Source organism: Corythoichthys intestinalis, chromosome 1 (assembly GCF_030265065.1).
Source record: "Corythoichthys intestinalis isolate RoL2023-P3 chromosome 1, ASM3026506v1, whole genome shotgun sequence".
NCBI lineage: Eukaryota > Metazoa > Chordata > Actinopteri > Syngnathiformes > Syngnathidae > Corythoichthys > Corythoichthys intestinalis.
The window spans coordinates 72,501,309-72,523,373 of record NC_080395.1 but is presented as its reverse complement, the minus strand read 5'-3'; the positions used below and the strand labels follow the sequence as shown (position 1 = coordinate 72,523,373).

At 40.1% G+C, this 22,065-nt stretch overlaps 2 protein-coding genes across 13 annotated transcripts in view; both read left to right on the top strand.

Annotated features, from left to right (window-relative positions):
• Positions 1–22,065, top strand: part of LOC130917366 (phospholipid-transporting ATPase ABCA1-like) — a 321,379-nt gene that overhangs the window by 89,843 nt on the left and 209,471 nt on the right. For 8 of the 12 annotated variants that reach the window (XM_057838715.1, XM_057838723.1, XM_057838765.1 and 5 more), the window contains 3 exons: positions 714–798; positions 19,000–19,126; positions 19,219–19,281. In XM_057838715.1, the coding sequence (XP_057694698.1) occupies positions 714–798; positions 19,000–19,126; positions 19,219–19,281 (275 nt within the window). Of the gene's footprint in view, positions 1–713; positions 799–18,999; positions 19,127–19,218; positions 19,282–22,065 lie in introns of those variants that run through there. The other 4 variants (XM_057838802.1, XM_057838757.1, XM_057838793.1 and 1 more) reach the window with 4 other exon arrangements.
• Positions 4,253–5,670, top strand: LOC130917423 (uncharacterized). Its single transcript, XM_057838814.1, has 2 exons — positions 4,253–4,698; positions 5,067–5,670. Exons 1-2 carry the CDS (start codon positions 4,541–4,543, stop codon positions 5,542–5,544), a joined length of 636 nt encoding a protein of 211 aa, XP_057694797.1. The 5' UTR covers positions 4,253–4,540; the 3' UTR covers positions 5,545–5,670.

The window sequence follows — 22,065 nt, the reverse complement described above, 5'->3', positions numbered from 1 at the left end:
CTAATGGTGCACGTGACCTAAAACAACTTCACACACTGTGCAAGAATTTAGGCGCTATTATGGATATATCATGCTGGTTTCACAATCAACAGCTATTTGACAAATATAATGTAACATTCCACTTCTCTTTATAGATGCTCCTCTGAATTATTTTCCTACCACCTCTGTAATCCTGGGCCATCTTTTACATTCAACTTATCCACATCAGCACCAAGTCCAGTACCTTCCCACACGCAAACTGCCAGTGAAGAAAGAAGTGCACCTTCCAAAACAACTGTCGTATGATAGTGCAATTGATGCTTTTGCATCAGTGAAGACAAGTAAGGTTATAGTTTAAGGTGAAAAAAAAGTTACATTTTAAAGTGTTCTGTGTGTCTTTATATAGGTTTGTGCAGGTGGGTGTTAATCATGTTGTAATAACAATTGTAATTTATTTTATTTATGCTTTTGAAGTGCTTTGATTGGTGTTTTTGAATAGCTATGGGAGCATTTATCCTTTACTTTCTGCACGTGTTTGTTTTTATCTCTTTGATAAAGTGATGAAACTATGCAATAACAAAAGTAAATGTAACTAGCTACCCCCCCCCCCCCCCCCCCGTACCTGGTCAAAAGTACTGTTAAAAACAGAAATGTCAAAAATGTTAAGTTGTCCATGGGCTCACCTAGTCTTCTACAAACACATTTCCAACTGTTTTTGTTTGTTTTGTCTTCAGAATTTCTCATTTCTATAACGACATAAAGAGGTTTTTGGATACCAACCCTGAAGAGTTCAAAAAGCCTGACGCCACCTTTGAGAATGTAAGCATGCTAAAGCTATTGCTTTGTTTCAAATGTACTTCAGGTGGTCAGCTGAAAAAAATAAATGTGGTTTCCAGTGCAATATGGAAACGTGCTTGCCTAGGCTTGTATTTGCCAAAAGAATCCTCCTATTATAAAGCTGGGTGGGTGCCGTATTATGAACTGATGTGTCATTGAGTCGTTGACTGTGCTTCCCTTCCATCCAGCAGTTGTTATTGTCATTTTTTACACAAATAACATTCTGGATCAGCAGGTTTAGTCATGGCAAATTAGGCAAGACAAGGCAAATTTGTTTATATAGCACAATTCAACACAAGGCAATTCAAAGTGCTTTACATCACATGAAGATCATAAAAATCACATTAAATCAATAAATTGTAAAAAAAATGATAATCGAAACAGGAAATAAAATTGTAACAAAATCGCATTTAATCACGAATACAGTGATAAGAAGGAAAAAAATTGTGCTTCTGTTTTTTCGCTTATGATCGAAAATACATTTTGCCAAGTTACCGCAGAATTCTGCAGCAGGGCCAAGAACCAAAAGTCGTATTTGCCATGTTGCAAAATGGGTTTTGCCATGTGCCATTTTTTCCCATGTGGCAAAATGGATTTTGCCATCTGCCATTTTTTCCCATGTGGCAAAATGTATTTTGCCATGTGGCATTTTTTTTTTTGCCAGGTGGCAAAATGTATTTTGCCATGTGGCATTTTTTTTTTTGCCAGGTGGTAAAATTTGTTTTGCCATGTGGCATTTTTTCTTTGCAATGTGGCATTTTTTTTGCCCTGTGGCAAAATGGATTTAGACATGTGACATGTTTCTTTAGTATGAGGCAAAATGCATTTTGGTTTGTGGCATTTTTGGGGGGGGTATATGGCATTTTTATGGGGTATATGGTAGTTTTGCAGGCCATGCACGTCCAAATTTTCCGTTCATTTTAAATGGCAGAAAAACGTGTGGCTGTGATATTTGACTATACACTTTACATTAGAGCGCATTGACATTGAACTGGCACTCAAGTAAGGCTATGCCATTGACAGCTATGCACGTCCAAATTTTCCATTCATTTTAAATGGCAGAAAAACATGTTTGGCTGTAATTTTTGACCCTACACTTTACATCAGAGACCATTGACATTCAACTGGCACCCAAGTAAGGCTATGCCATTGACGGCTAGGCACGTCCAAATTTTCAATTCATTTGAAATGACAGGAAGGTCTGTTCTTAACCTCATACTCTGCAGCCCATTTCACATAATTAAAAAAAAAAAACAACAACATTTTTTCAAAGTCGATGTGCAGAACATCACAACAATTTGTTGTTAATTACTGTACATCCTGTCCCATGGTTTAAGATTGAATAGTGTGGGAATCTTCACTGAACTTTTAAAAGGTAATGTAGGTAATGTAGCGATAGCCCAACTTACAAAAATCATTGTTTTATCTTTTCATACCATACCTAAAAACTACACTATAGGGTTGTTACCTTAGGTGTCATTAAAATAAGGTTTAGGACTTAACACAACGATATTTCCACCGAATGAAGATTTTCAAACAACTTACCACTCATGTTCTCAGATTTTCAAATTGGTTTGTACGACCAATTTCACTTGGTGCCCGTTTATACAGCGGTGCGGTGACCGAACAGCACGAAACGCTAAACTACTGCTTCAAGTTCACCTCACCCGAGGGAGGACACCCTCCGCCCACAAGGAGCCGCAATTTCACGTGAAAATGATGTAGTATTGATGTCATCCTCCTCAACTCTAGTTGTCACAATAAATTGTTTTTTTTTTGTTTTTAGCAGAATTGGAGAGGCAACCTTAGAGTTGTTTGGACCGACGGAAAACTAGAATTAATACATCGCATAAGAGTGTTTCAGTATGTATATAAAAAGAGAACTAAAGAAAATTGAGGTGTACAAAGTCTTTAATTTTTCAACCTACAACACAATGATATACAAATAAAAGCAGCAATAAAATTAAGACTTTCCTCTAATTGTTGACGAGGGTCCTGAAATAACCTGGTGGTCCGACCGCGAGCGTAGTGACCGTATACCCGAGATTAATCAGTGCAGAAAGAAAGCTGACATAGAAATTTGGATGTGGACAGCCGTCAATGGCCTAGCTTGCGCGCTAATGTAAAGTGTATGGTCAAAAATCACAGCCACATGTTTTTCTGCCATTTAAAATGAACGGAAAATTTGTACATGCATAGCCGTCAATGGCATAGCCTGACTTGGGTGTCAGTTGAATGTCAATGCGCTCTAATGTAAAGTTTATGGTCAAAAATCACAACCACACATGTTTTTCTGCCATTTTAAATGAATGGAAAATTTGGACGGGCATAGCCTTCAATGGCATTGCCTGACTTGGTTGTCCGTTGAATGTCAATGCGCTGTAATTGTAAGTGGATGGCCAAAAATCAGAGCCACATATGTTTTTGTGCTATTTAAAATGAATGGAAAATTTGGACATGCATAGCAATGACATAGCTTGATTTGGGTGTCAGTTGAATGTCAATGCGCTCTAATGTAAAATGTATGGTTAAAAATCACAGCCACATGTTTTTCTGCCATTTAATATGAATGGAAAATTTGGACATGCATAGCCGGCAACGGCATAGCCTGACTTGGGTGTCCGTTGAATGTCAATGCGCTGTACCGGTAAGTGGATGGGCAAAAATCACAGCTGCACATGTTTTTCTGCCATTTAAAATGAATGGAAAATGTGGACGTGGATAGCTGCCAATGATCAAAAATGCCATATACCTCACCAAAAGCCACAAACCAAAATGCATTTTGACATATAAGAAAAAATAACAAGTCAAAATATTTTTTTCCACATGGCAAAAAAAATGCCGCATTGCAAAAAAAATGCCACATGGCAAAATCCATTTTGGCACATGGCAAAAAAAAAAAAAAAAAGCCACATGGCAAAATCCATTTTACCACATGGCAAATACCACTTTTGGTTCTCGCTATCTCTCGAATTCTGTTCAAGTAAGGGCCAAGTACACCAGATGCATGATCGTTGCGGTTCCCATCCGACTCCAGTAAAAAATATGTGCTGGAGCCAATCCGTTCCCATTATATCCTATTGTTCAACGTATACCGGCCGTGTCAGTGCTTCAGATTGACTGCGAACCACCTCCGGCGTGCCGCATGCCCGCCGAATGGTATAGGCTATTTTCTATATCTATCCGACAAAATGGGCGGAGCTGGGCCTGACGTCAAAAGCCCAGGTGCCTAATCACGGTTTAACCCTTGAGAGTCGAAGGACGCGCCGGCGCGTCCTCAGCGCACGTCCTCTTTGAAGCGCCCTCACGTTTTAATTACGTCACCCACATGCCGTTGGTTGGTCTCGTTTTAAAGTGCGGAAGTTGTGGTTTACCCTCGTTATTATTTGAAGTCAATCGACCAACTAAAACGTGAGATATTGTCATTTAAGTTTGATAGTTTTATTGTCCTCTCAAAAAAACATTAAAACGCTGCATGGATCATTTGTTGATGTCTATATTTCGATCACTTCTTGTCATTTTTCAAAACGGAAGCTCCATGAAAAAAAACACAAATCAAACGAACCCTTTCGAAGTCACAGTGGAAGCACAAAATGCGTTTTATTTTTTATAAATAAAACTGCCGTGCGAGGTTCCACCGAACGAGAGGGAGGAGTGTTCTGAAGCAGCGAGGTGGCAAGCGGCGGCCGTTTGGATCAAGCAGCGACTTTGTGTGACTTTGAGAATGAACGGAAAACTAAATTTAGCGCAAGCAATTGTGCTTTTTGATCAACTTGAGGAAGAGGATGGTCTAAATTCGTCATCATCGTCTTCTTCGGAAGAGTGCTCGAGTGAAGATAGTGACGGATTTGAACACGTGGGTGACGCCATCGACGAGCAGAGGTAAGCCAACTCACTTTTTTTTTTTTTAATGCTGAAAAAGTTTCTTTTGAAAGTTTCTTTTGATATTGCAAGACAAAGTTAATTTTGATGCAATATAAGTGTGTGTTTGTGTATATAATAATAAAATGTGCATATCAGATCAAAGTCGTACGTGCACTGTGTATCCCAGGCAGGAATTTATAATTTGTGTTCTTCTTTCTATATGTAGATTAGGGATGTAGCACATATTCATCAGCTATGGTATTGCTATGGTATTCTTTCTATTGTCATACATATAGATTTCCATTATTATTTATTGCTTTATATATTTTTATTTTATACTTTATTATTTTCATAAATACTGACTTTTTTTTCATGTACATTTATAGTGACAATGAAAAATCTACATTCACTGCCCGAATGGAAAGAGGACGAGGGAGAAGGGGTCATCACGGAAGAGCGATGAGATGTCAGCGGAGGAGAGGCTGGAGAAGTCAGCGCGGCAGAAGCCGATCACCACTGGCTCAGCCTGCACCTGTGCCATGGAGCACAGAGCAAGACACAGACACTGCCCCACAGTGCAGCCGGTTCACACCCCGGAGACCACCAGGACCTCAGGTGAATCGTGACCATGCATACACCCCAAAAGAACTTTTTGACCTGTTCTTCACCTCATCGACACTGATGAATATGTGCAAACACACAAACCAGTATGGCAGAGTCCGAAAAGAGATTGGGAAAAAGTTTGTGTGGACAGACACTACAGTGGAGGAGCTTGAAAAATTTATTGGACTCCTCTTGTACATGTCTTTGGTTTCACTTCCAACTGTGCAAGATTATTGGAAGGCAAGGAATTCCAGGACGTAACAGCTTTTCAGAGTGGCATGCCTGAAAAAAATTTAACTTGTTTATTGTAAATATTTTTGAAAATACTTTTTTTCCCAATGCTATATTTTTTTTTTCCCCACAATCAGTCTTCTCAATTTGTGTGTATAAATGTGTGTTCAAGAAGCTTGATTGTGTGTACATAGTTTTCATCAGGTGATGGGCCGCAACACCTAAACTCATAAAGAGATGGCCTCTAAACACTTTTTGAGTTAGATTGTATATATTTTTTCACTGTTCTTCAGTGTTTGGTCTGCTGTATATAACCTGTTTTGACTAGAGCATGGAGAAAAGCAAAAAACGCCTATGGCTATACCTGTTGTATATGTTGAATTGTCAAATATAAGACTATTTATTCTAATTTTTTTTGGTTGAATGTTCATCCTAACATGTTGAATAAATATTATAAAGTTTCAAAACGGTTCGTTACGCATGTTTGGTTGTCAATTGGACATCAATATTAAAAATTTTCACAAAACGATTTTGGAATTTTTGGTCTTTTTGGGCCCAAAATGATGATTTATAATTGGTCAGTGAAGGAAACAACAGTTTGGACATGAAGTTCAAGGTGTCACAAAAAAAGGGACCAAACCAGGCCATCGTAAACAATTCTTTCTTTGAAATATAAAGGCAACTTCAAAGGCATGCAAAATCAGACAAAATAGGCCCAGACCTTAAAGGGTTAAACACGAGCGAAGATGGATGATGAGCGCGGAAACTGTCACAAAGTAATATACGATGCAGCAGATCGTTATTATAAGGACAGCATTAAAAGCGAAGCTACCAGGTGTCCTATTATGTGTGTTTTTCTGGCAATGATATCAAACACACGGAGTGCTGACAACTTTGAGCGAAAAAAAAAAAAAAAAAGCAGCGTATCTGGAAGTGGTACCACTGCAGAAATTCTCGTGCCCGGCGCACACACAATGTCGGTTTGTATACAGAGTCGAGGGGGAAAAGTACGAAAGAGAAAAAAGAGACACCCACAAGTTTCGACCTGGTGGTCTATTCAAGACATTTCTCTTTCTTTCCTACATTTCACTTGACTCTTCATAGAAAAAACAACAGTTTGCGCTGGGCACAGGAATCTGCAGTGTTGAGACACCAATTCCAAGAACGCTGTTTTTTAGTTCGTGTAGAATAGAATTCGCTATCCATTTTATAAATATTACAGATTATTTAACAGTTGTTTATAACAGCTCTATGAGATGTGCCATAAATTTTAAATGTGCACAAATATAAACCCACTGACACATCCAAGGGCATAATAGCCCCCCCTTGCCCCCCACACACGGAGCCCTGATCTTAACATGATGCAGTCAATCTGGAATGAGGAGACAGATATTAAAATATTGTAGAGTCGCCGGGGCTGTCATCGGTGGGTTAATTTATGCACCAACGCGGGGCTGTCATTGGTGTGCTGGTGCACCAGCGCGACGCTCCGATTGGTGGACAAGATAGCGTCAGTGTATATAGTTGTTGTTTTTGCATTGGTGAGGTGGCGGGAAGTTAATAAAGAAAAACAGGAAAAAGGCGTTGAAGCTCGTGTGTTATCTTCGCGGCCAAACGTCCGCTTAGCAAACGTTACAATATCAATATGCAAGGAAAAAAATGTGCTCTCTCTCTGCTTCTCTGATGAGTACAGACTCCGTGTGTTTGTCGTTGTTTTAAATGGGCGTGCGATCACGCGAGAGCTCACGAGGGGACGGAGTTGGCGGACCGCAGCCGTGCGCAGCCAGTATGATTTGCCTGTTTTTGACGTACTGCGTGGCACGCAGTCAACACTGAACCGGACCGGAACCGCAACGATCATGCATCTGGTGTACTTGGGCCCTTAGTCCAGTCAGGAGCAGTTCCTGCCAGCATAGATTTGCCTCGCAACAACACCGTCGCCCAATGGGGAAAAATACGGCTGGCGTGTGTGAGATGTCTCGGATAAAATTCCGGCCATTGTTTTTTTCATTAACGATGTCTGTAACGAAAATATTTTCTAGATAACATTTTTTTCATGACGATGACAGGCTAAAAACATGGGTTCATGGGTTTTGTTCCTGTCGACCCAGAACAGATAGTTGAACCAATGAGGTTTCTGCTTAAACAAGCAGCACCTGACTGCAATCAACTGAGTGCACTTGTAAAACACCATATTGTCATTTGTCTGGTTGGAATGAAATCTTGCACCCACAGGGGGCCTTTGAGGACCAGGTTGGAGACCACTGCTTTAAAGCACAGTGTTTATCAGTTGACCACATCTGTCAAGTAATGAGTTTAAACCACCCTTATTTGATTTTAAGTATTTTCTTAAGGCATTTTAGTACGTTCTTCCTGGATGCATCTAAACAAAACGAGCTGAGAGCGCACAGTAGTACAGTGGTATGAAAAAGTATCTGAACCTTTTGGAATTTCTCACATTTCTGCATAAAATCACCATCAAATGTGATCTCGTCTTTGTCAAAATAACACAGATGAAAAAACAGTGTGCTTTAACTGAAACCACCCAAACATTTGTAGGTTTTCATATTTTAATGAGGATAGTATCCAAACAATGACAGAATGGGGAAAAAATAAGTGAACCATCACATTTAATCTTTGTGGCCCCTCATTTGGCAGTAATAACTTAAACCAGACATTTCCTGTAGCTGCAGATCAGTTTGGCACATTGATCAGGACTAATCTTGGCCCATTCTTCTCTACAAAACTGCTATAGTTCAGTCAGATTCCTGGGATGTCTGGCCAGGTCATGCCACAGCATCGCAATGGGGTTCCAGACTGGACTTGGACTTCGCCACTCTGAACCTGTTTTTTTTGTTTTTGTTCTTCTGAAACCATTCTGAAGTTTATTTACTTCTGTGTTTTGGATCATTGTCTTGTTGCAGCATCTATCCTCTTTTTAGCTTCAACTGTCTGACAGACTGCCTCAGGTTTTTCTGCAAAACATCCTGATAAACTTTTGAATCAATTCTTCCATTAATGATTGCAAGTTGTTCTGGCCCTGAGGCAGCAAAACAGCCCCAAATCATGATACTGTCTCCACCATGCTTCACGGTGGGGATGAGGTGTTGATGTTGGTGAGCTGTTCAATTTTTCCTCCACACATGAAGTTGTGTGTTACTCCCAAACCATTCAACTTTGGTTTCATCGGTCCACAAAATATTTTGCCAAAACATTTATGGAGTGTCCAAGTGTCTTTTTGCGGACATTAAACAACAATGCAACATTTTTTTTTCGGCAGCAGTGGCTTCCTCCATGGAGTCCTCCCATTTACACCATTCTTGGCCATAGTTTTATATCTAGTTGGTGTGTGCACAGAGATATTGGACTGTGCCAGTGATTTCTGTAAGTCTTTAGCAGATGCTCTTGGGTTCTTTTTTCCCTCTCCGAGTATTCTACGCTGAACTCTTGGCGTCATCTTTGGTGGATGTCCACTCCTTGGGAGAGAAGCAACAGTGCCAAACTCTCCATTTGTAGACTTCTCTGACTGTTGATTGATGAACATCCAGAATTTCAGAGATGGGTTTTGTATCCTTTTCCAGCTTTATACAAATCAACAATCCTTGATAGCAGGTCTTCAGACAGCTCTTTTGACCATGCCATGATGCACACAAGAAAATACTTCTCATCAAGACAAGTGTGTGCTTTATAGTGGGTAGGGCAGCTTTAACCACTCATCAGTGATCGGCACACACCTGACTTAAATTGTTTGGTACAAATTGGTTTCAATTGCTCTTCAAGTCTCCTTCACTTACTTATTTTTCCCCCGTCTGTCATTGTTTGCATACTATCCTCATTAAAATGTGAAAACCTATAAATGTTTGGGTGGTTTTAGTTAAAGAAGACACTGTTTTTACATCTGTGTGATTGTAACAAAGATCAGATCACATTTGATGGTGATTTGATGCAGAAATGTGAGAAATTCCAAAAGGTTCATATACTTTTTCATAACACTGCACTTAGGGTGTCATATTTGCCATTGGTAGGACGTTTTCCGAAGGTGTAGTCATTTTGGCACGTCAACGGTATTAACGGAACATTTGTAACAATCAAAATTCTGAAGAGTAAGATTTGTGTGAAAACAATGTGAGCATTGAACTGCTCAAAAGAAGTGAACCCTTAAAAGAGGAACAACTTTACGAAGTTCAGCTGCAGATATTTTGTTATCCAGAGGCGACGAGGGTTCTCGAAAACATGTTTTCAATGTCGACGCACCTGCTTTTTGCCTCATTCTTTTATATTTTGCGTTCTCTGCGTGATGTTCTACGGCTACTTTGCCCCTGCTACTCAGGTCAAACCGGCGAAGCGTTCAGAAGCCGTGGAACGAGTCTCGACTGCTTTTGGCGAGGAAATTGTGCTCGTGTCCATTCGATGTTGAAAGATGTCCGCTGTTTTCACGTTTGCTAGCACTATTGTAAAATCTCGGCGAGGAAATTATTTCGACAGATATTGATATCATTATCATATGCCTCTTGGCCAAGAGTGGCCAACAACCGTGGAGTTGCGTCACATAAAGTGAACAGTGGCCCATTTTCTTTAAAAGCTGGACAAATAGCGTCTAGCTAATGGGTTGCGCTGGACACATCACTGAAAAGCCTGAGTGTCCGTCCTGAAACTGGACAGGTGGTCACCCTAATGAGTGTCACACGCACTGTAATTCAAGACAACATGGACGCAGAGACGGCATGAGCTGACTGCTACCATCATGTGTTTCTCGACTGAACAACTGTTTTTTTTCTAATAAAGTGTGCATTAGGTACAATAATGTTAGGCGTCCACTAGGTGCCGCCCATAAGACATAAAACAATAAAAACCCAGGTATTCAATCATACACACCAACAACTTTTTATGCATAACAGAGCATGGAGAAATACATTTTCATGTACTAGTCCTTCTCAAAAACTGAGCATATTGCGATAAAGATCATTATTTTCTGTAATGTACTGATAAACATTAGACTTTCATATATTTTAGATTCATTTCACACAACTGAAGTAGTTCAAGCCTTTTATTGTTTTAATATTGATGATGTTGGCTACAAAGTCAATAAATAACAAAAATCCCTGTCTAAAAAAAATCAGTATGTTTCATCCGACCAATACAAAAAGTGTTTTTTAATACAAAAAAAAAGTCAACCTTCAATTAATTATATCAGCTATGCACTCAATACTTGGTCGGGAATCCTTATGCAGAGATGACTGCTTCAATGCGGCGTGGCATGGAGGCAATCCGCCTGTGGCACTGCTGAGGTGTTATGGTTCGATAGCGGCCTTAAGCTCATCCACAGTGTTGGGTCTGGTGTCTCTCAACTTTCCCTTCACAATATCCCACAGATTCTTTATGGGGTTCAGGTCAGGAGAGGTGGCAGGCCAATTGAGCACAGTAATGCCATGGTCAGTAAACCATTTACAAGTGGTTTTGGCACTGTGAGGAGGTGCCAGGTCGTGCTGAAAAATGAAATCTTCATCTCCATAAAGCTTTTTAGCAGATGGAAGCATGAAGTGCTCCAAAATCTCCTGATAGCATGCTGCATTGACCCTTCCCTTGATAAAACACAGTAGACCAACACCATCAGCTGACATGGCACCCCAGACCATCACTGACTGTGGGTACTTGACACTGGACCTCAGGCATTTTGGCATTTCCTTCTCCCCGGTCCTCCTCTAAACTCTGGCACCTTGATTTCCGAATGGCATGCAAAATTTGCTTTTATCTGAAAAAAGTACTTTGGACCACTGAGCAACAATCCAGTGCTGCATCTCTGTAGCCCAGGTCAGGCGCTTCTGCTGCTGTTTCAGATTCAAAACTGGCTCCAGCACACGCCTGTGTACGGTGGCTCTGGATGTTTCTACTCCAGACTCAGTCCAGTTCTGCAGGTCCCCCAAGGTCTGGATTCGGCCCTTCTCCACAATCTTTCTCAGGGTGCGATCACCTCTTCTGGTTGTGCTGCGTTTCCTGCCACACTTTTTGCTTCCCATAGACTTCCCACGGAGGTACCTTGATACAGCACTCTGGGAACAGCCTATTCGCTCAGAAATGTCTTTGTGTCTTAGCCTCTTGCTTGAGGGTGTCAATGATGGCCTTCTGGACAGCAGTCAGGTCGGCAGTTTTGCCTATGATTGCGGTTTTGAGTAATGAACCAGGCTGAGAGTTTTTAAAAGCCTCAGGAATCTTTCGTGGTTGTTTTGAGTGAATTCATTGATTCAGATGATTAGGTTAGTAGCTTCTTAATACCTTTTCATGATATGCTAATTTTTTAAGGTAGGGATTTTTGGGTTTTCTGGACTTTTTTGCCATCAATATTAAAACAATAAAAGGCTTGAACTACTTCAGTTGTGTGTAATGAATTTAAAATATATGAAAGTCAAATGTTTATCAGTACATTACAGAAATTAATGAACTTTATCACAATATGATAATTTTTTTAGAAGGACTACTATATTCTTGAAAAGCACCATACCAGGATTCGCTCATTCTACAAATTAAACATTCTTTTCGAGTTTTACAAAAATAAAGAACAAAGCACATCCCCTTGAAATACTTTTGTTTCTGAATATGGGACAATTCCGTTTTTCAAAGGACAGTTGGCAACCCCAATTCTGATACTAGTATTGGTGCACCACTATTAACACTAATAGTCAGGGGTGCACATATTTTTTTTGCCCAGGTTCTCAGCGGAAGACCGGGAGATGTGACTTGGTCCTCATTGAGCTTGAGAGCCGACCCACCTGATGCGATAAAATAATGACAAGCTTTTTCTTAGAGCCAATTAACTTTAATTATTTTAACAATTAATGCTTGATTAACAACAACTGGCACAACAAAATTGCCATTACTTTGAAGTGAAATGTAAAGAAATAACATAAAAGCACCAATTCAAAATAAAGGGCATTATGCGGCTCCCACATTAACTCCAAGCCTTTGTAAAAGTGGGATGTCCTCCACATAAGACCTCATGGAACGTGCATGTTTAGCTTTTTAAAATGCGGGCAAAAACACGTTTGTCAGTGCATGGCGCTGTTCTTCATTACCTTTATTCCGCCACTTGTCCATAGGGCGAGTGGGGTCCTGTCTGACATCGATAGTTTGCTTAATTGCCACATGCTCTCTGTTTTTTTCATGCTTTTCAAAGTTTGGATGGCTGAAATTCTTTGACCCTACATAAAATGCGCTGCTCTTATCAGCGACATTGGGATTCTCACGGCACATTTTGTACCGAATTTCCGTGCGAGCATCATTTGCTTGTAGCCATGGTACCTCCTGCAGCCACTTTTCAGCAAAAGTCCTTTTTTTCGGTAGCTCCGGTGACGTCTCTGTCATCTGTCTTTTGACGGGGGTGGGGGAACACGGAAATAATTACTCAGTGAGGCCTGCCTCTTTGACATTATGAGAAGTTATTTTCTCGTGTCCGCCGCAAATGCAGTGGTCAGCCATCGGTACGCAAAAGCGTATGGAAGCCGTTGAGGGCCAGCGCGTTTGTCTACGTCCAGTACGCATGCGCGCATGTGGACCACTTATGTGCACCCCTGCTAATAGTGGAACGTAACATGGCTATTTAATTAATTCAATCGAGCGACACATAACATATTGCTTGTTTAAGTTAGTTTGTGGTGAATATCGTAATACTGAATACCGTAATCTGAGATCACTGTAGTTATTCGCAAGTTTGATCCAATATAGGGATTTACCAACAATTCCTGTAATTGTCAACATGGGTAAACCTCAACCATGAGAGAAACAATGTGGAAAAAAATAACCAGAAAATCACATTGTTTGATTTTTAAATAATTTATTTGTAAATCATGGTGGAAAATAAGTATTTGGTCAATACCAAAAGTTCATCTCAATACTTTGTTATGTGCCATTTGTTGGCAATAACGGAGGCCAAACGTTTTCTGTAACTCTTCACAAGCTTTTCACCCACTGTTGCTGGTATTTTGGCCCATTCCTCCATGCAGATCTCCTCTAGAGCAGTGATGTTTTGGGGCTGTCTTTGGATAGCACGTACTTTCAACTCCATCCACAGATTTTCTATGGGGTTGATATCTTAAGACTGGCTAGGCCACTCCAGGACCTTGAAATGCTTCTTACGAAGCCACTCCTTTGTTGCCCTGGCTTTGTGTTTGGGATCATTGTCATGCTGAAAGACCCAGCCACGTCTCATCTTCAATGCCCTTGCTGATTGAAAGAGATTTTCACTCAAAATCTCTCAATACATGGCCCCATTCATTCTTTCCTTTACACAGATCAGTCGTCCTGGTCCCTTGCAGAAAAACAGCCCCAAAGCAGTGGGTATGGTGTTCTTCGAATGCAATTCAGTATTCTTCTCCAAACACGAGAACCTGTGTTTCTACCAAAAAGTTCTATTTTGGTTTCATCTGACCATAACACATTCTCCCAGTCCTCTTCTGGATCATTCAAATGCTCTCTAGCGAACCGCAGATGGGCCTGGACGTGTACTGGCTTCAGCAGGGGGACACGTCTGGCAGTGTAGGATTTGAGTCCCTGGCGGCACATTGTGTTACTGATAGTAGCCTTTGTTACCGTGGTCCCAGCTCTATGTAGGTCATTCACTAAGTCCCCCCGTGTGGTTCTGGGATTTTTGCTCACTGTTCTTGTGTATCATTTTGACGCCACGGGGTGAGATCTTGGATGGAGCCCTAGATTGAGGGAGATTATCAGTGGTTGTGTATGTCTTCCATTTTCTAATAATTGCTCCTACAGTTGATTTCTTTACACCAAGTGTTTTATCTATTGCAGATTGTCTTCCCAGCCTGGTGCAGGTCTACAATTTTGTCTCTGATGTCCTTCAACAGCTTGTCTTCTCAGCCTGGTGCAGGTCTACAATTTTGTCTCTGGTGTCCTTCGACAGCTCTTTGGTCTTGGCTATAGTGGAGTTTGCAGTGTGACTGACTGAGGTTGTGGACAGGTGTCCTTTACCGCTAATGAGTTAAAACAGGTGCCATTAATACAGGTGGAGCCTTGTTAGACCTGGTTAGAAGAAGTTAGACCTCTTTGACAGCCAGAAATCTTGCCTGTTTGTAGGTGACCAAATATTTATTTTCCACTCTAATTTGGAAATAAATTATTTAAAAACAAACAATGTGATTTTCTGTTTTTTCTTTCCACATTCTCTCATGGTTGAGGTTTACCCATGTTGACAATTATATGCCTCTCTAATCTTTTCAAGTGGGAGAACTTGCACAATTGGTGGTTGACTAAATACTTATTTGCCTCACTGTATGTTGATGAGCAAAAGTAATCTTAGTGTCGTTACTATTAAAGTTAGTTATTTGTGCTTGTTTACGTGCTTTCTGTCCTGACAGCTATATCTTTTCTTCAGTCAGTGAGAGTTGAATGTTATTACTCTCAAAACCTAGTGTGCCCGAGTAGCTATCTCGTTGTTGAGGGTGAATCGTAGCCCTCCCCTTTGGTCTTACTGAGAATTGGGAAAGTGTCTTTATGCACGCACAAGACTATGGGTAGTCTTTACATGCAGGCAAAACTAAGAGGTAAGACCAGGAGTGAGGTGAAGAAATGGTGTTGTCCCTAAATTTGTGCTCAAACTGCCAGTAAATCCATTCTGCGGTTTGATGGAATTTTTTTGAGAAACCATACTATTTTTAAATGACCACTCGACTCTGTGACTAAAATGCCCTTTGCGCAAATGTAGATATACTGTATAACAATTCTTAAATGGACCCGAGTGAACAGTTATAAATGATCCCATTTTTCATAAAGTCAGGTAATAGCTAACCATTCAACACTGGAATGGGATGGAAACGCCATCAGAAACCTGAAAAGCTCTGAGGCTTTCCAGTACCTGCACAGCCACAAAGTTGGATGTGTCCTCATACACGAACACAGAAATTTTGACTTCATGAAGGCGGATGAAGAACAAGTCCAGTGCCTCAGTTCTCCGTACCACAAACCATGGGTGCTGGTAACACCGGAGGGAGACGTCAAAACTGCAGGCTGTACATGTATATTGTGTCCCGGGCCTTCGTGTAGTCATGCTGCCGCTGTGTTATGGAAGGTATGTGCTCCAAAAATACGAAACCTAAAATCTGGCGCATGAAACGACTTGTTGTGTTTGCTATTGATATTACGATGATTGTAATCATGAAGTTTAATAATTTTTAGTACAACTACTGCTGCTAGTCTGTTTACTAATCTATACGTGTTGGATGGCACCGCATAAATGCAAGTTTTTTGTTAGTCTGTTTACAGGTGGAAAACACTGCATGGCAAGGGAAGATCAGTTAATGTGCCTCACAGCAACACTTACTGGTAACACTTTACAATAAGGGTCCCTTAGTGCATTTTTAGACAATAACTAATGTTTAAGTAACATTACAATAATTAATATAATTGCTTTTCTAACATTTATTAATATTTTAATCAACATGAGTTAACGCATTAGCTAATGCATAATCAGACAGTAACTAATGGTTTGGTAAAATTAAAATACTATACCTTGTAGTATTTCCTTGTTACATCAAAATCCGTGTCAGCCCATCTGCATTCAGCGAATGTAATTTTAATTTTTAAGTTCACCTCATTTTGGTCACACAAGTGGCCGGCGTATCAATCTACTGTATAACCTCACGTCAAAAGAGGCTGACGGGTGGTTATAATTTTGTCTACAAATGATCAACACAGTGATAAGAACAATCCAATCTCATCTACGTTGTGCTGAATCCATTTTGGGAGATTACGTGGGTTCCTCTGGCTTGATTTCGCAGTTTTAACTTCATCAACACACTGCTAACTTAAACCGAAACTCATGAGGTTTTTTTCTAAAGCGGAAGTTTAAGGCAGATTGTCCAAGATGCCGCCGCCCATATTTCGCTCAGGAAACTTGTTTTTACAGTGGAAAGCAAATGTTTGGCCACCCATGACAATTTTTAAGATTTTGCTTTGTAAATAACCCATTGTTTGGAACACATTTTCTGTTAAATATATCATGTAGCAGATTAAAACAGTTACATTTGAGAAATGAAAAAGTTATAGACAAGTTTCCTGAGCGAAACATGGGCAGCGTCATCTTTGACATTTTTTGCTACGGACTGTCAGTTTAGACAGAACAACATGAAGTGCGGTTGCAGTAAGCAGTGTGTAGATAGTGTAGCACCAGAGGAACCAACGGAATCTCCAAAATGGGTTTAGCACGGCAGAGATGAGGCTGCGTGACTTTCTGTGCTGTGCGTAGTTGGGTAATCCTGGAAGCGCCTATACAGTATATACCGGTAGTTGAAAGTGAATATTTTGACCAGCTACAGAATATGAATGTATGTATATGTGGATGAATGGATGGATGGCGTTATAACATCTATAGAGAATTAGATGCGAAATGACAGACTCGTCGGCGTTACTCAGTCTATATAGCCTGTATAAGCAGCTACGCACTTTACGTAAAAATTGCCGCCTCCGTTAAAATCAACAGTATTAAAGATCATCAAATTATAATTAAAACTAATGCTTCGTCGTAGCTCCGTAGTGCAGCCTGTCTTAACATGAGTAGATGGATACGCCAGCCACTTGAGGGACCAAAACAAGGCGAAATTACAATTAATATTACAGTTGCTGTATGCAGAAGTGCTGACAGGTATTTTGTTGTTACAAGGAAATACTACAAGGTATTTTTCACCTGTTTAGATTATAGTTATGGTATTATGAGCTCGTCACATATGTACATATAAACAATAAAAGTATAACATTATTTTTCATTGCAGATATTTTTAGCAATAAACCTTTTGGACAACATTCTATTTCTTGTTTTATTTAAAGCGATTGGTGCATGTGAAAACAGGTCAATAAATAACAATTGATACAATTATTGGGAAAATTTTAACAAAGGTTGATCATAAATTGAGCCTTCCATCATCAAGGAAATGCACGTAGTCTCGATATATGTCCAGCAACACAAGTGTCGTTATGAGGCACATCAAGTTTTCTTCCCTTGCCTAACAGCATTTTCCACCTGTAAACGAACAAAAAACGTAAAACACTTGCATTTATACATTTAGGGTAAAAAGCCCGTGTGGGACTTGTAGCAAATGAGTGTGTGTTTTCCATTTCTTCATCGTTGTATTGCTTCATTTAGCAAAGCTAATGATGTCTCAGCTGTGACGCAACACACAGAATTGTAGTCAAATTGAACATATATGTACCAGTTATTGCTTTGTGGTGGCACTGTCTTGGTTCCACATCTGCCTTCATGAACATAAAATTCCCGTATTCATGTGTTAGGACACATTCAACTTTGTTGATATGCAGGCACTGGATGCCCTGATTGCGTTTCCATCCACTCCCACTGTTGTTTTTGGTAACCTGTTTATTTTCATCTTAATGTTAGTCTTTTGGACAATAATACTTATTAGTCTTAGTTTTTTTTTCAGTCATCTCAAAATGTGTGTGTCTTCATCTAGTTTTTGTTGATGAGAACTCAAGACTATAATTTCATCTAGTTTTATTTGACATTTACTAAAAATGTTTCCGTCGATAAAAAAGTTTACTTCAAAAATAAATAAAGGTTTCCAACCTTTCTGAATGCACATTGACAGATGAACACATATTGTAGCGTCAACAAGGACTGCCAACTTGGTGATAATACACACCGTTAGCATGAATGCAAATGTTATGCTAACGCTACGAGTTACATTCAGTGTGTGATGATCACTTAGCACAGACCTTTAAAGGCTAAAACGACATGAAATATTCTCTCTGGCCAAGAAAACAAATCTCACCATGTGTGCAAACCTGCATGGAGATTGGAGTCGACACACTGGTGAGTCGGGAAGGGGCGCAATATACGAGTGACAAAACCAGACACTGCTACGATGCAGGCTAACTACACATAAAATGTTAGGAAGCATTGTGTAGCTTAGAGAGTGGAGTCATTGTGAACACGTAACAGAAGCCATTTCCCATTTTCGTCTCGCGCTCATCCCGTCAGGCGAAAACCGGAGTCTCGTTACGTTTTAGTCTCCCAAAACACATTTTATTTATGCACCTGCCTATCTTTTTTTTACTTTCTTTTTATCCTTTAAATTTCAACACACCTCTCAAATATTACTGTGTTTATCTGCTATAGAATTTACGTAACTGAAATTTTTGTTCCAAACCACCAGTGATTTACAAATGAAAATCTTTATAATCATCAGGGGTGCCCAAACTTTTATATAGCATTGTATGTACTGTATTATTAGTTCAAATATCTAAATTTGTAATCTTTTTGGGTTGGCCTGTTGAAAAGTCGCTCTCATGGCAAAAAGTCCCCACCTCTGATCCAATTATAACGCCAAATTGGACAGGTTGACAATGACATTCATCTAGGATGTTTCAATACGGACATTACCCTGATATGAAATACTGCTTCCCCCTTGCCTTTCCTCTGTGTTGCATTGTAAGTCCCTACGCATACTCTTGTCTCCCTCGCCTTAGATTCTGAACAACTTCCCGAGCTTCATGAAGATACAAGAACCACTGCAAAAGTTTTTCTGGACTGGAAGTACAGAGTTCTTGTGCAGCAGTTTTGAAAATGCCAAGAAACTACTTCAGTTGAGTCGCAGTAAGTAAAACAATCACATGTTCACCTGAACCGACCCATTTTGTCATGGTAAACCTAATTTAATGACTGTCATTATTTACATTTTCTTTTAGTTTTGGATGATCCACATTATTCAAGCTGCGTTGCGGTGAATAATGCACTGAATAAGACTATAGGTATTAGCAAATCTCATTTAATGCCTTTTCATGCTCATGACCAACTGCAAATACTTCACACAAAATTGTGAGACTGAAATCAAAACAAAAAAAAAACAAAAAAAACTTTAATATAATTGTTGGCAGAGTTAACCCTCACAGCGGTACACGTAGCGTACCTTTTCAGTTAGCGAAGCACCGAATATAAAAATAAATACAAACTGTCAAACTGAAGGAGGACAAGGAGACACCGCTGCTTGCTTGCTTGGTCACTCACTGCACACACACTGACTGCATGCAGGAGGGCATTTATTCACTACCACACAGGTGCACATAATCATAGGGTGACCAAACGTCCTCTTTTGCCCGGACAAGTCCTACTTTCACGTAATATCCTCGTGGTCCGGGCGGGTTTTATAAATTCATAAAAATGTCCGGTTTATATGATTTTTCACGGGACCAATTTGAAGAGAATCCCTCCGGCCGCTGGGTGGCAGCGCCTGCCTGCAATGACATGGCTCCTGGTAGTAGGGAGGGAAGGAGTAGTTCTTGTTGGGAGTTTACTCCTATCATGAGGCATTACCGCCATCTACTGGGTTGACGATTTGGCCACAACGCCTGAAGTTTTTTACGATAAATACGTATATAATGGCAACTGTTGACTTCTGTCGGAGCTTTGACTGCAAAATCTCATTTGGTGTCGCATCGTTGCGCTACCGATGATTGTAAACTGTAATAGCAAAGTTTGATTTTTGCCTCTGCTAGCTATCAGTAAGCTAAACCGCACTAGGCATTATGGGAAACGTAGATTTTAACTGCTACGTTTGGAAACATGCTGGTTTATTTCGGTTTTTGTTTGTGTGCAATCTAGAACATTGAATGAGAATATCAATTGAATGGGAACAACAATTTGTCAAGGACAATTGTCGTGATAGTAATTTATAAAAATGTTTAGTTGGCACATAGCCTACTGTGTGTATATGTATTGACCGGAATACATTTCTATGGGTCTGCATTATATATTCCATGTATATATATATATATATATATTACATTTTTTTTTTTCAAACTGCATTGAGGGGGCACACTTTAAATATATTAAAGTTACAGTGGGGAGAAGAAGTTTTTGATACACTGCCAATGGGAAAACCCATTGGCAGTGTATCAAATACTTGTTCTCCCCACTTTATATAGGCATCTTTGAGTGAATTTCAAGTAAAATTCAAGTATCTTGAGGCCGGGCTGAGTGTCCTCTTTTTTGGGAATCAAAATAAGGTCACCCTACATAATCAGGTAAATTAACACATAATTGAGAGCATAATTTAACAAAAATATTAAAAGCTTTACTTCAACATAGCTTGCCATTGTTAATTACCTGTAGTGCTGTAAAATGGTGATGCCGGCTGCCACAGCCATTTGTAGCTATGGGCTACATAGCTTTTCCAGATTGCGCATATGTGAAATGAAAATAATAATAATAAGACCATTGTTAATGTACTGGCATTTTAGCAAACTCAAAATCAAGCCAATACTGAGTATACCTTCCGAACCCGAATGTACGCATAGGCTATCAGCAATGACCTGCCCACATGGATGGTTTGCGTTTGGTTAAGTTATTTCAGCAATTCAGTAAACAGTTCACTTTCCATGTAGCTCATGCTACGGCATGCTATGGTGAAAACCGTATGTCCCCCTGTTGCACTAACTAGCACTTCCGCTCGAGGCGCATCCTGAATGTAAAATAGTTTCAAATTAAACAAATTGATGCAGTGACTTGTCACAGTGAATATGGCTTCTACAGTTATTTTTGGCAGCCCTTTTAATTTTTATTCTTCGTCTTTTGGACAAAAATACTTATTTGTCTAAGTCCTATTTTTAGTCGTTTTGGCCTGGGTTAGGTCAACAAATATTTGAAATTTTTTGTCTGATATTTTTTACTGGTTCTAGTCTGTAAAAAATTAGAGCCTACCCAATTTTAGAGCTTACTTGAAACCTACTTGGCGTGAGAACTCAATCTAAATTATTTAAAGGTGGATTTCCTGTGGCTGTGACATGCTGTGACACCGCGAGACTTCATGAAACTCTGTAGATTTGCGTGATATTATCAACTGACCATTGCCAGGGATACGGTGAAGAACTCCATGGCAAAGCAGGTGGAAGAGGGTAAATGTGAGAGTTGCCTTAATTGCTGTGATGGCAAAAGAAGGCACACTCACAGCCATGTGGGTAAAACCAGGAGGAAGTATGGCTATGGGAGTAAACCCTCAATGAAAAATTTGTCCACTGGACACACACACATGGGCCGTTTCCAACAAACTGGATGTCTGGCAGTTCCCTGAAACTGCACTCACTTGAAGGTCGTCTCTCATTCCACTGGAATACAGTGGGTAAGGCCAAGACTGGGTGGGAAGGAATTGCCCACCCATCCGTCACATAAATCCATTCTTTGTGCAGGCTTCAGCTTCCTTTACAAAAGTCCTCTGGCGACAGGATAAGGTGAGGGGAGCAGGTCAAGGTCTGTAAGCTCCTAGCATGAGACCAGCACAGGGGTGACTTGGGCATGACGGTCACTTTGAGGGTTGGGACAAAACAAGATCCTTCATCGGGCAGCTCCCCTTGCGACTGAATGCTCTTTTTTTTATGCTCACCCCAAATTGGGGAAAGCTAAATTGCTAGGTCTTCGTATCTGGTGGCCCACCACAGCACCCAAGTCATCCCTTCCTGCAGTCAAAAGCACAATAAAGCAAAACATGAGTATAAACCTTGCTCCCTGGAAAGTTTGCACTCTTCTTTAAGCCTGAGTTA